The 13,806-nt window shown below is 41.0% G+C and overlaps 2 protein-coding genes across 2 annotated transcripts in view; one reads left to right on the forward strand and one right to left on the reverse strand.

Annotated features, from left to right (window-relative positions):
* Window positions 1–5: 5 nt before the first annotated feature.
* Window positions 6–4,137, forward strand: LOC140952591 (uncharacterized). Its single transcript, XM_073402019.1, has 4 exons — window positions 6–329; window positions 1,131–1,235; window positions 1,816–1,885; window positions 3,360–4,137. Exons 1-4 carry the CDS (start codon window positions 27–29, stop codon window positions 3,665–3,667), a joined length of 786 nt encoding a protein of 261 aa, XP_073258120.1. The 5' UTR covers window positions 6–26; the 3' UTR covers window positions 3,668–4,137.
* Window positions 4,138–8,477: 4,340 nt separating this feature from the next.
* Window positions 8,478–13,806, reverse strand: part of LOC140953375 (citron Rho-interacting kinase-like) — a 39,234-nt gene continuing 33,905 nt past the window's right edge. The window contains exons 37-45 of the mRNA XM_073402859.1: window positions 13,478–13,558; window positions 12,663–12,807; window positions 12,316–12,458; window positions 11,809–11,901; window positions 11,341–11,449; window positions 10,887–11,021; window positions 9,689–9,769; window positions 9,511–9,595; window positions 8,478–8,835 (exon numbers count right to left, since the gene is read on the reverse strand). Coding sequence (XP_073258960.1) covers window positions 8,478–8,835; window positions 9,511–9,595; window positions 9,689–9,769; window positions 10,887–11,021; window positions 11,341–11,449; window positions 11,809–11,901; window positions 12,316–12,458; window positions 12,663–12,807; window positions 13,478–13,558 — 1,230 coding nt within the window. The remainder of the gene's footprint in view (window positions 8,836–9,510; window positions 9,596–9,688; window positions 9,770–10,886; window positions 11,022–11,340; window positions 11,450–11,808; window positions 11,902–12,315; window positions 12,459–12,662; window positions 12,808–13,477; window positions 13,559–13,806) is intronic.

Consider the following 13,806-nt stretch of genomic DNA (forward strand, 5'->3'; position numbering starts at 1 on the left):
GGTCTTCTGGTTGAGGTCATGGAAAAATGTCTTCCATTCTACCTGAAAGATTGCTTTACAACACTTTACAACAGCGGAAAAGCAATGGAGAAATATTGTACTATGAAATATTTAAGTGGAAAATGAAACATGCACCAGGCACAATTCACCGTTTTTGTGACAGTTCACTGAGTGATCAAGAAAGGCAAAGTTTGACATCTTGGATGAGAAATTTGGATGACAGGAGTTCTTGCCAAAGACTGCAGATTCTATTTTCCTTTTCCGTTCCTTGTCTTTATGCACTTGAACATATTTTGAACTTAAGCACTCCCATTATCTCTGCAGGTGCAGTGAGTATTACAAAAAAGGGTTACTATCAGTTTTTATTTTTCAATGCATGTACATTGTACTTACTATATTTATCCTTATTGGCTAAGAGCCTACAGTTAAGTTTGGAAATCAGCGCAACCTACAGATTAGTTAGTTATCTGCCAGCAGTTAAGTGACCATGCTGTAGGTTGTGCTTGCAATGCATGATTTAAAAAAGTAACGTCAATCTGTCTTCCATGTGATGCTGTGTTTGTTCCTATTTTCTTCAAAACAATGTATAATATGACAATTACTAGATTTGGTTTTTGTGATATCCAAAATAATCAACTTGAAACTATTGGCTTGCTAAGATTTAGACAGTCTTAGACTCTCAAAAATTTGAAAGTCTAGGGTTTTGAAGTCTCATAAAATTCTTAACATAAAGAGGACCCCAATTTGGCTGTGCAGTAGTCTGCACCAAAGATGAAACTAAACTCTGGTTAATTCTCCTGTGAAACAGCACCGAAATCCTTGTTCGGGGCCTCCACCTGTGTACCAGGATTTGAGTGTGCGCTATGATTGGCCTGTTAAAAAAGACACTATCGATTGGCCAATCAGGGTGAAAGGAAATTCAAAACGCACTTCCGTTAATTTGTTGAGTCCGTTGGAGGCCCAGAACAGGGATCTTGGCACTGCTTCATAGACGTTACTAACCGAGATTCAATTACATCTGCAATGCAGGCTAGGTGTGTAGCAGGGAGACTTTTATTACCATGCATGAATATGTTGTCTTAGGCCTGCTCTTTCCAGCTAATTTACTCTATAGTACCCATCTTTTGTAGGGGAATGGTTACTGGGAGTTTCTTCTTCAGGAAAGAGGAGCTGATATTCTAGCATTTGATCAGAACACTATTTATCCTCCAGAAATGAGATACATGGAGATTATGGTAACTTAATAAATCTGTATTTTCATTAGTCTAAGATGACTGGAAAGTTGAAAAAACTAAAAAAGAAAATTACAGGGTATATTGCATGACAGTTCTCTTGTTTTGGGGCTGTTAAATACGGTCAATATCTGCACATATCAGATCAGCATCAAATTCAACCAGACTCTGTATTGACATGTATTATGCGATGATTGATGTGAGGTGTAAAAAGCCTAGCAACTAAACTACTTACAGTGAACATAAAAAGAGTCAATGACAAGGCCTGACAAGACAAAATGCTTTCTGGGTGCTAGTGTTTCAAACTGGTTAAGATTTGACTACGTAACCTCACATCTTTTTTTCTAATTTGCCATTTAATCTTTTTATATTTTGTTATCAACAAATTATTCCCCAGTACTTAATACTTATCATAGAGCTCATGTATTTTGCTTACTTTGCTGAGAGCTGGTGAGAAAGTTCTCTTGGTCCTTTAAACACTTGTGTTGATAAGTAACTAGCTAATCCAGAAGTGCAGAAGTTATGTATCAATGCATTTTCATTACTGTAATTTATGCATTTTTCTATTCCTTTTGTTACTCAGGAAAGCAATCCAACCATTTTGTGTAATCATAATGAGAGAGCATTGCTTCTGAGCTGGCCTGACCATGAAGGTGACTTGTAAATCTAGCGTTGGTGACCATTGGTGGTAGTACTCAGTAGGGTCTTGGGGCACAAGTGCAAAGTGTGTGATGGGAGCTGGGGAGGGTGATCTCAAACCTGTTCAAGTGCCCCCGTAAGTCAAAACTGAAGGTGCCAGTCTCTTGAAGAGACTCTCAAAAATATTATTACCCAATACATACTTTTGTCAGTTTTGCTTTTAAAATGGTCAATACACAATTCAGAAGATGCAACCATTATCTTAGACTTTTCTCAATAAGCTGGCTCTTTCTTGCAACTTCGCTGCTGACTATAATTTATCTATTTAAGGTTCATCATTGTCATAATCATGATGATGGTCATTATCATCTCACTGAAAGTTATCATCTGCAAGTCTGCTTATCTCAAAGCCCTCAAGTTTATTTCAATCCTTTGTGTGTGTTCCTTGACACCACAACCTATTCCATCTATTAACCCTTTCACTTCCAGAGTAAATGATGGAGTCTGGTCACAGGTAGACCACCCTATTTTTGTGTGGCTGTTGTTATTGAAATTTGAGGAGTGGTCTTTTGTACTCAATAGAAGAAATATAGATGATCATTACAGGAGCTACATTTCACTCCAAAAAACAGATTTGAACCTAAATGTTCAAGGGAAATGTTAGCTTAGTCATCTGTCATTTTTTTCTTGCTGTCCTAAGCAGTGGTGGACAAAACACTGACCCCCAGTCCATGGACTACCCATATAGACTACCCTGAAATGGACTATGCTACTGAAGTTTAGTGATTAGGGTCAGGAAACTGAGTGGATGAAGTTTTAGGTCAGTTTTCCCAGTATAAGGACCCTAAATGAAACCTGATTCACTCAGTTTCCTAACCCTAATCACTTAACTTCAATGGCATAGTCCGTTTTAGGGTAGTCCATATGGGCAGTCCATGGACTAGGGGTCAGTTGTTTTGTCCACCACCGTCCTGAGCTGTTTAAACCGTTATTTTGTGAGATGATTATTTGACCAGCAGTTTACAACTAAAGAAGTTCTAAAAACTGCCACACAAACAGAGGCTATTCTGCCAGTGGTGTAACCATTCAGATGAAACCTCCCTGGTCATACTTTCACATGGTACTATTTTCTTTCCAGCATATTTTAACAAAATATAATTTGGATATTTTTTGAAGTGTTGACTTTGGCCAGTTTTGGCAGTGAAGGGTTAAACAGCCTGTCAACACATACATGTCCTCCCTGATCTCCCCTATTCCTGCTACGATGATCGCAGTTGCAGAAACAGTGCCACACACATTATAGGGTAGCACTGTTGCAATGACAAGCGATTTTTAACCTCCGTTAGTTTACGTAAGTATTCATGGAACCCAGTATAGGTAACTGTATAGATATTGTCCCACATTCAAGAAGTACAGTATAGATGCAGTTTGATTTCTTTAAATGGTCAACCAAATGAAAACATTTATATTTTTTTGCTTTCTTTTCAGAGGGCTGCTCATTCTCTCTGGACTGCCTGAGGCATTACAAAGGAAACACTGTCATTCATATTGGTGAACTATTTGGTGAGACGCTTTCAACCAATCCCTGGGGCCAAACCACCTCACGTGATTTCCAGCTTCGACTTGGCGAGACTTTTCGTTGCGTGTCACGTGTTCAGCTCCCAAACTGGCCCGGTCACATGGACTCATTAACTGTTTGGTCACGTGCTCCACAGCCCGTAGAGTGTTATGGGGCGGAAATGGTGTTTTTAAACTTGAAGAATCCAAGATATATAGGCTGGAGTGACGTAATTTAAGAACATACAACTCATCGTCGGTGGTAGTTTGACAGGAGCTTCCTATTTGGCTAAGACCTGTGAAAAGTTGAACGCCAACCTCACATTTTTTACCTCCAGTCTGGCCGACCGACCGTCCACATGTATCCAGTGGAAGCGGTCACCGAAAACGCGTCTTTTCAAAAACACACTGCTGAGTGGCACGTGCCCTGCTGAGTGGAGATTTGTAAAAAACACGGCCGGCTTGTCGTTTACGCGAGGATGGACGAAACACGAAAGCGATTCGAATGCGCTTCCTGTGGACGTGTATTTTTTCGCAAAGGGAGGGGAAAATCTCCGTTTCAAAACTATCCGTATACGTGTTGACGGGGACTTAAAATTACCTTTACGACAAACGGTAAACGTCAGATTCAAGTTGAATCAAAATTTATCAAATAAGAAAATAAACAGCAAAAAAAAAAAAAATAATAATAATAATAAAAAAATAAATAAATAAAAATACTGAGCAACGTTACACACTTAACCGGAGGATAGCTTTTCGTGCCAACACAAAGAGCTATCCTGTATAGTATGAACACCTATCCTGGGGCCTGGGGCGACAACTTTAGAGGTCGGCGAGGCACAGTTTCGCTCCTTTAGGGTTGATTTCCAGTGTCGCGTTATCTACGTGCGCACGTGTGTAAAAATTACTTTCAAAAATAGAATCGAGGCAATGGATGAAAGGTCGCTCGTAAGCGTACATGTTGAACCTCGCTCAACTTCTCGTTTAAGCTCAGCACTTTTTATTTGACTTGCGATCAGCTGTCACGGTCCTTCTTCCCTTTTTGTTTGGGAGACAAGGGGAAAAGGACTTTTTTTCTCTTTTCCCCGGAAAAAAAAAAAAACGCCTGATCGCATGTTACTTTTTATCTTGCCTCTATTTTATTTGGATCTTATTTACGTGATTAAAATTTACGTGCGTTAACCTGCGTAGCCAAAAACGCGTCAGTGGAAATCACCCTTTACAGAAATCGCGCCGAAATCAGCGGCTTTCGTCGACTGCACGAACAGGCCTCTCCGCAGTAGCGACCGGCTGTTTTGCAAGGACATCCAGTCCTTTTTCTTCCTGCTTTCGTAGAGCAAGTGCTTGTACACTGGCAAGAGTTAGGGACGTTGTCCTGCGCAAACGGGAAGGAAATAATGTTGACTAGAATTCGCGCAATCGAGTGAAATAAATTGCGGTATTCACAAGTCCAGGAAGAGTAGAGCGCGAGTCGCTGACTATAAAAGCGGCAAGAAAGTTGTGGCTAAATTAATAGACGGATACATACCGCAAAAGAGCTACTTTGTTCCGAAGAAAGGCTCATTTCTGCGAAAGGTTCTAACGAAAATAAAGAATCTCGATGAAGGTTTCGCAGCGCGAGTCGGCTTTTCGCATGGGCTCACATAAACATGGCCTTGTTTACATCATTTGCATCTGTCAAACGCAAGCATGCGCAGTAGCCGTGACACAGCTCCTTTAACAGAAGCCCTATCCGGTATGTTTCTTGTGCCTTCGTAAAAGGTATTGGGTATAGTGTGAAGTAAACATGATCTAAGGGCCTGTTTACATGGAGTGGGGGACCCCGGTCTAGTGGGGTAAGTTTCTTTTGTTTTCACGCTCTGGGGGACACAAAACAAAAGAAACTTACCCCACTAGACCGGGGTCCCCCACTCCATGTAAACAGGGTCTAAGTCTCATGGATAAAATTGACATAAAACAGTAATTATTTGTGTGTAGATATAAGAAAATGTAAACGAAAGGAAATGCGAAAACTTGATCACGTGGTACAAATTGCCGGAAACGTGATTCTAAATCACTCTATTGTTATAAATAAACAATATCATTTAGGTGAAAAACAACTCTGCACGCACTCTTTGGTACATTTCTTTGCCGACACTGCACCACTACGACGTGAAATTGCCCCCTCTCGCGTTTTCTGGAGAACGCAAAAGAACGACGACGAGGTTTTCTTTCTTTTGTTTATCTTGACTGCGGTTTATAATACTTTAACTCCAGGAAATTCGCTCAGACCTAACAAGGTAAACGGGTTGGGAAAATCGCTGTGAATCCGGTTTAAAACTACGTCAAAACTTTCCATTGGTTATATTTTCAGTGCCGTGTGTAATCTCCGAAATTATCGTTGTGTACATAAATACGTATTTACATACACTGTTCAGGAAGTAGCCATTACGGCACCTGAAGGAGGATCATGAGATTATCCCAATCTTAAGACTCGGCTCCCCTTACACCCAGCTCAAGAGTGGTTGGCCACACCACAGGGGTCTACGTCCCCTACTCTTTTCGAACAGTGGTGTGGGTTCTTTTACGTCCCTCAAGAACAGGATGGTGAAAGACAAAGTGCTGTGAGACGGGACCAACGGCTTTTCGTCGTTATCCGAGAAGACTAAAAAGTCTAACTGTTCGCAGATGTCGTTACAAGGGCACCACTTTCTTCTCAGTTCCTCGAGTGTTGGTCCGGCTGGGGTTTGAACCTGCGACCTCCCGCTCAGCAGACCAGCCTCTGCAACTGAGGTAAGATCCAACGACTCGACGACAACGAGAACGTCGCTTAAAAAGTGAATTTGCGTTCCTTCAGTCTTAATAGCGATTATTCCTACCCACTTACTTTGTCAAAAATTGGCCAATCCTCCTGGAGTTGAATTCCAAGGGACTATATCCAAGTTCAGAGAGAGAAATAAAATTTCGTCGTTGCTTGTTTACGTTCTCCATAAAACGTGAAATTAGGCATTTTCACGTCGTAGTCGTGCAAAAACGGCAAAGAAATGTACAAAAAACTGAATAAAGTGTGATGCAGGTGCATCACACTTTGACGTTGCTTGTTTTTTTTGACGTTCTCGTTGCGGTCGCGTCGTTGGATCAAGCGCTAGCGACGAAGGGTATGATCAACTTGGGTTAAGTCACATGGGAGAGAGTTAGAACACAAGAGCTGACAAACATGTTTGATTGATATTTAATAATACTAAATTCGGTGTTAAAAACACTAACACACTAAAATAATTAAAAGAGACCTCGTATCTTGCTGACTGCAAGTGCGAACAGGAACAGTCGCTTGGAAGGCGAACTCACTACTGAATAGCTCCGAAAATTTGTCCTGTATCGCTTTAATTTCTAGTCTAGTAATTTTTTTTATTAAGTTTTCATTTTACTTGATGAAATGGACATTTCAATTGCTTTTCATGTGGGTGAGGCAATTAATCTACGACGCCACCTTTTTCAATCTCACTTAATTGCTAACTACGGTATAAGGTGAAGGTTGTACTTAATGGTGATGTTACACAAGACGATTCGCAAGTCCAACGACTATTTTTAGCACAACACGGCGTTGCAATGTTGCGACACTGTTTTGAATGCTTGCAACATTGCAACGCTGTGTTGTGCTAAGAGCCGTCGTTGCGAATCGTCCCGTATAATATCACCTTAAGTCAAAGAGATTTTAGCTATGTATACTGACAAAAATATGTATTTTTTTCTATTTAACTAAGTCCAGCTATTCGAATTTCCATTTGAACTTCTGCAGTTTTGCTATTTACATGTTAACTTTTATCGCCCACAGTATAAACCCGGGAGTAAGAACCTGGTTTTTAAGAACCTGTAAGGCTCAACGTTCCTAGCTGGGCCCCCTTTACACAAGAATCTGTATAGCCTAAATTTTGTAACAGCTTCTTATTTTCTAAAATCTTTTTTTTAAACAAAACTTCTGTACACTTAAGTAAATAAGATAAGTCAATATTCAGAATCCACTTTGGAGACCCAAGTTCCTTATCATTCCAAGTAAAATGTAATGGTATGCAGATTTTATATAGGGAATAAGCTGAATACCACTAAGAACTCTAAGACAACATATATGTATTTCTGCTTCTGAAAATAAGAACCTATTTAAGAAACTATATAGCCTAAATTTGCAAGAAATACCATTTATATACGAACCTGTTTCGGCTAATTTGGGAAAATGCAGGTTCTTACTCGCGGGTTTTTACAACATTGTACCACCTGGGAGCATACTAAAGTGACCTTTAAAGATTATCCATCATTCATATGTGAGTGAGGGTAGCAGTAAACGTGCAACACTAGCTGTCCATTGATAACTCACCAATATAGAAACGGGAGAAGGAAACTGGGGCGACTTAACTTTCACAGGGACTTCTGGGATTGTTACTAGGGACAAAGAAAACAATTGGCCAATAGCTGACCAGCGCGTCCCCAATAACTATCCCAGGAACAATTGCGGGAGACATTCGGGCTCCAGTTTCCTTCTCGTTTCTTAAGTGGGGAATGCAAAAACTGAAATGATCTTGTTACGACATATAGCTTGTTATTGTACTTAGTCCACTGAACTTAGGTTCAAACCAGACAAGTCTAGTCTGTGCCAGGCTCTCAAATAGTAGAGACGTCACTCTCTCCTTCCAGAGCCTCCCGCTGGGTATTGCAAAAAAAAAAAAAAGAAGAAAAGAAAGAAAAAGAAAGAAAGAAAGCAAGCGTTCATTGGCGCGCTTTCCATTTCCCCTCTCCCGAGCTTCCCTACGGCACAAAGAGCCTCTGCATATGGAAGAAAGGACGTCGCGAAACCTGCAAGCGAATGTAAGAAGCACCACCTTCTCGCGTGTTTTTGCATCATCGTTAACTATTTCTACACATTACTACTGGAGGTTGAAACAGGCTTGGACAAGTAGGACAAGGACATTCACATCTTTGACATTTTTAGCGGAAAACGCGCAAGTTTTTCCTAAAGCGACCGTTTTTTCCCAGCTAATTCGAAAGTCACTCTATTTGTTTTACAATTGATCATGATTATCTATTTTCTTCTCTCAGCGGCATTACAGTTCGAAAAGAACTGCTCTTTTTAAGACTTCCTTCTCTGAGCGACTTCACTTTGACAGTTCCAGGACTCCAAGAAGGCGAACGATCCAAAGCCGGGGATGATCGGCGACTCGGGCTTGACAATCGGGATAGCTCGGAGATGATCGACATGTTGTCGTCGTCATCCTCGGGCTGGAATTGGAAGACGCTCGCAAGAGCAGACGTTCCCTGGAAACAAAGCATTTCTACTTGCTCCTGTAACGTGGAAGCGAGGTAAACTGCCCCTGAAGATACTGCTGGACCAAGAACACGGGGATTCCGAATTTCCAGAAATTTGTGTGCATAACGACTGCAAAAAATGAATTAGTCAACAAACTAAATGTGTAAAGAGGAAAGGTGAGAATAAAACGACAAACTTGAAACCAGCCACAACATAAGCATAAACAGATAACTTCATAAAATTGTCTTCTGGTATCCATACTTTTGTCGTCGTCAAGATAAACGTCTTTTCTACCCATGCCGCAATCATTCGTTAGCGCTAAAATTAGCTACTAGCGCAAAAAGTGTAAGTCCCTGCGCATGTATAATCCACCTAATGCTCATTGCAAGTAAGGACAGGGATTAATAGACGGCATCGTGCCGCTAAATTAAACATTTAACCCCGTCGGTTAAAAGGTTGATAGCGCTATCCACCGGAAAAATCAGTATACAGGGAGTATTATGTAGTGTAAATATTAATTTAGTTCGAGTATTTAGGGGACCAATTGCGGTGTTATCCACCTTTTGAACAACTGGGGCCTGAAGTACGCTTGATCGACATGAAGAGACTTTAAGCCGGCCAGATGTTCAATAGGCCATTTCCGAGTTTACCCACGCCTCTGTTTCAAAGCGAGGTTAAGCGCGAATCCACTGGTAGGTTTTACACTTAGCCTCGTTTATAAAAGTGAGAGTTTTGGGAACTAGGAAATGGCGCATTCGCCCGAAAGTCTTCGACGGCCTCCAGTATAAATAAGGTCATTCTTACCTAGGATTCTCAGCATTGCTGAGTGGGATTTCACAGACGTCAATTGAGTTAAAATGTGTGACAAAGAGGAAGGGTTCACTGTAGGCTAAAAGAAAGAAACAAAAAATATATATATCTTAAAAGAGAATAAATTAAAAGTATAAACCTTCTGGCGCAGGGTAGAAATATAAATACTCACCAAACGCAAGCGGAAGTCTGCTCCACATCAGAGGCTTTTGCCTGCTATGACGTCCAGCGCTGTTTACAAACACTCCGAACTCTAAAAAAAGTACAAGAGAACGAAGGGTAGTTGGTCAGAATTAAAGCTGTGTCGTGAAATTCATCTGCCACCAAATTCAGTGAATCATAAAAACAACCACTCAAACCTTCATTAAGCGGCCATCCTTGGGAGGGGGTGGGGGGGCTAGGTAACTAGCCTGCGAACAGCAGACGCGACGACCGGAAATGCGTCTGCTGTTCGCAGGCTAGTAGGTAACAGACCATTCGCCATTTGCACATCTCCTATAAAACACCTTCTTTGCCCCCTAAAAATTTTGTGTAAGTATTGTCTTCAGTTCGGTAATAGCCAGGAGGAATAAAAAACAAAGGACAGGTTATGCAAAATTGTGGGGGACAAACAAGGTGTATTACGGGAGATGTACAAATGGTAAATTGGAAAAGTTATCGGGGAGGGGAGCGAAGAAGCGGATTTTTCAAAACTTTACCACCAAATAGACTTTCACCTCTTCCGTCAAGCAGTTTTTATTTTACTAAGAGTGCAACCACTGTTTTCTTTCTCTTCTCATCCTTTCTTTCTCCTCGCTCTATCTATTTCTCCTTTTCTGGTGTGATTTTCGAGCTTATGGGACGCAAAAAACCTGCCTTTTAGCCCTTTTTCACATAAATGGCTGCAAATTTCGTTAGGATCGTTTTAAAAAATCTACTAGATATACATGCACGGGAAACTTAACTAAAATGGTAAGGGGAAATGTGAACGAATAAAACTGATCATGCTCAAAAATTCCCCACCTCCGTCATTGTAACTGTGAAGGCAACTTCCAAGGCCTTCTCAGTCAATATATTTCGGTGACGTAGCGGAGACGTCGCTCTGCAACGTTCCAGAAAAGTATAGGCCACGCGGAATAACGTGGCCTGGGGACTAGGAAAGGTCTGTCGCTTTATGACGCAGGCTACCCTCAGATGCATACAGGCATCGCTTTATCCTCAGTACACCGGCACCGTTCTAAACATCTTATTTCACTGGTCCCCTTTAATCTGCACTTCCATTGTTTTCAGGGATAGGAGCATTGTTATGTGACAATCCCTATTGTTTTCCCAGCTAATCAAAAACAATCTTTCAAATAGGTGCGGGATCGCCCTTTATCCTACGGGCTTACCATTAAAGCAAAGCAGAAATTCTTCACTGTTTGAGCCGCGGCTAGTGACATCCAGCACAGCAATAGGAAAGATGTTTAGTTGCGAGGCGCCAAACACGGCAAACGCAAGGGACGGGTCCTTAGAGTCCAAGAATTCTGTAAAGAGAAAAGAAGTTTGGTTACACTATTTACTGATTAATAAGTTTTTGTTCAACTGGTGAATCGATGCGAGTAATACACCAAAGAATGAAGAACAGACCGAACTCGACACCAAATGGTGACAATAATGTTAATGGCGAGAAAATATAAAGCTGTTCGATGGGCGGTAAAAATGCACCGAATATTGACTAGTCTCGGTTTTGATTGTGATATCAAATAACATTAACATTGACATTTAAAAATTAAGGTTAAACAAAACCAGGCAGCAAACACAAATCAAAAAAAAACTTTCAAAACAAACAGAAATTAAGCCAACCTTTTACAGTGTGTTGCTTGATGTCAAGGGTGTAGAACTTGCCAGTACCGTAAATCACGTGACTGTTATTGAAATGAATGCAATTGCAAGGCTCGCTGGTCTCAATCTCCTGCGAAAAAATAGGCGTAAATCTGCTGACGTCATTGTTTAATTCATAGAAGCCGTGGCCGCAATTTTCACCCCTTTGCAAGCAATACTGAAGAAAGTATCAGCCATAAAAAAAACTGCGAAAATGGTGGGTGGCTAAAAACGAGCCATACATTCTCTGAAAAATTTCGAGTTTTTAAAAGACAATTTATCCGAAAAATTTCGGTTTATCGGGCTCAAAATTTCAGAGATAACTGAAATTGTTATGCTCTTCCAATATTCAGAGGCTTTATTTTATCAGCTTCATCAGATAATGATAAGCATGTGTTAATGAGGCAAAAAAGTGGGACATTAACAAAAGTGAGCGAACAGAACGCTTACCTTGCGAGTACAAAATGTTCCGATGCCTGCGTTGTACCGCAATAACAGAATACTGTTGGGAGTGGCTGCACAAATGTAATAATTACCCTCACACTGTAAAAGAAGAAAAGGGCGCTACAATGTGGCTGGGTTCAAATCCTGGCGTCGACGCCATATGTGGGTTGAGTTTGTTGTTGGTTCTCTCCTTTGCTCCGAGAGGTTTTTCTCCAGGTACTCCGGTTTTCCCCTCTTCTCAAAAACAAACACTTCCAAATTCCAGTTCGACCAGGAAGGGTAGACGAACAACCACTACGTGGAAGTGCTACCTTTAAACCGTCATTCGTTCATTTATTTGTTAAATTTGAGTTTTAACAACCCTTTACTGTAAGAACCCATAGAGCTTGCCCTCAGTGTAAAACAAACAGTTTTGTGTTTCTCACAAACAACCATGTTTAATGCGATTTCAGATGGAAACTTTTTTATCTATGGCGCTAGTGAATAAAAAGGTCGTATAAATTTTCTACAAACCTGTCCGACAGCAAACAAATGGCAGTTAGTAATTTTCTCGATTGCTTGTGAAGCTAGAGGATTCAGTGGCACCGCGGAGTTTGTCTGACGTGCCCGGCTCATGATCTGTTTAAGCTCCACACTGCATAACTGACGATCTTTACCTAAAAGACAAAAAAAACATCGAATCCATCGTTCACTGGTCAACATCTTCCTACTTTGTTTTTAGTATACGAATTAACAAATGAAGACGTAATCGTCACTTTGGCGTAAATAACCCTTAACTGTGGTGTTACCAAAATTAGTACCTCCAGCAAATGTGCGGCTGATATGGGGCTTATAAGTAAGGGGGCATACAAGTATAGTACCTGCTATCATGATGAGGAGATTCAGATCACTGATGATATCAAGTTGAAAAGCTCTGTCTACTCCAGGCAGAGTACGAGGAGAGCTTCTTCCAGGTTTTTCAAGAGACATGGAATACAGGCCTTCTTCTGCTCCCAAAAGAACCAACTGAAAACACGAACCGTTGTTAGCTGATACAACATATAAAGGAAGTAACAATGGGGATTGGGGGTAAGGCAGGGGCACATTACTTATAATACGGACCCTCTTCATAAAATATCGTGAACACTTATACCGTATTTATTCGATTAACCGCCCTGGGCGCTTATTAAATTTTTGGACCTTGAGAGTGGGCGCTTATTCGAGGTGGGCGCTTATTAGAGGCTGGGCGCTTATTAAATTTTCACCATTTTCAGCAAGTGAGGTATGTTTATTTTGCAACAAAACAATAAATGTTAATAACAAAACGCGAAGAAGTAACAAAGCAAGGTTTCTGTAAAATACTCTGAAGAAAACTCCGTCCTCGGGGAAGTCTCTTATTAGAATTTATTCACTCAAGTGGGTGAGGTGGGGGTGAGTGCTTATTTGAGTTTGATTGGGAGGAGGAGGGGGTGGGCGCTTATTAACTTTTTCTGCCTTTAGGATGGGCGCTTATTCGAAGTGGGCGCTAATTCGAGGTTGGGCGCTTATTCGAATAAATACGGTAGCTAAACATTACCCGACGGGTTGGTTAAGCTCGGCACTTTCTTCCTCTAAAATTAACCCAAGAATGCATTTTATCTGTGGTAATTAAAGAAGATTACTGTCTAGCGTGTACATGAATCTTTTTCATTCTTACCTCGTTATTCAGCAGTTGTGTGCAATTGATGTCGAGGCGTTCTCCTTCCTCCAAATGTAGCAACACATTACCCATTAGTTTCTGTGAAACAAGCAGGGTAGATTAGCCATGGCAACGGCCGTCAGAGTTAAAGAAATACAATGGGAAAAGAAGGGGGAGGTTAATTATTCCTTGCGAAGTAAGGCAAGAGGATTGCACGTAGATATTTAGGGTATTAATCTTAGGTCGCGCAGCCATTTCGAGTTGAAACGCATACAGAAAAACCTGTGTCAATAGCGTTCCCTTTCAGCGGGGCGTGAAAGTTAGTGGGAGATTACCTATTTCTACCT

This window comes from Porites lutea, chromosome 11 (genome assembly GCF_958299795.1).
Source record: "Porites lutea chromosome 11, jaPorLute2.1, whole genome shotgun sequence".
In the NCBI taxonomy this organism is placed as follows: domain Eukaryota; kingdom Metazoa; phylum Cnidaria; class Anthozoa; order Scleractinia; family Poritidae; genus Porites; species Porites lutea.

Bases quoted from the DNA above. Each gene is read 5' to 3' on its own strand.
- LOC140952591 (XM_073402019.1), top strand. From the start codon at position 27: ATGTCTTCCATTCTACCTGAAAGATTGCTTTACAACACTTTACAACAG. The intron at 1,236-1,815 runs GTAACTTAATAA...TTTGTTACTCAG, and splicing joins TGAGATACATGGAGATTATG to GAAAGCAATCCAACCATTTT. The intron at 1,886-3,359 runs GTGACTTGTAAA...CTTTCTTTTCAG, and splicing joins GAGCTGGCCTGACCATGAAG to AGGGCTGCTCATTCTCTCTG.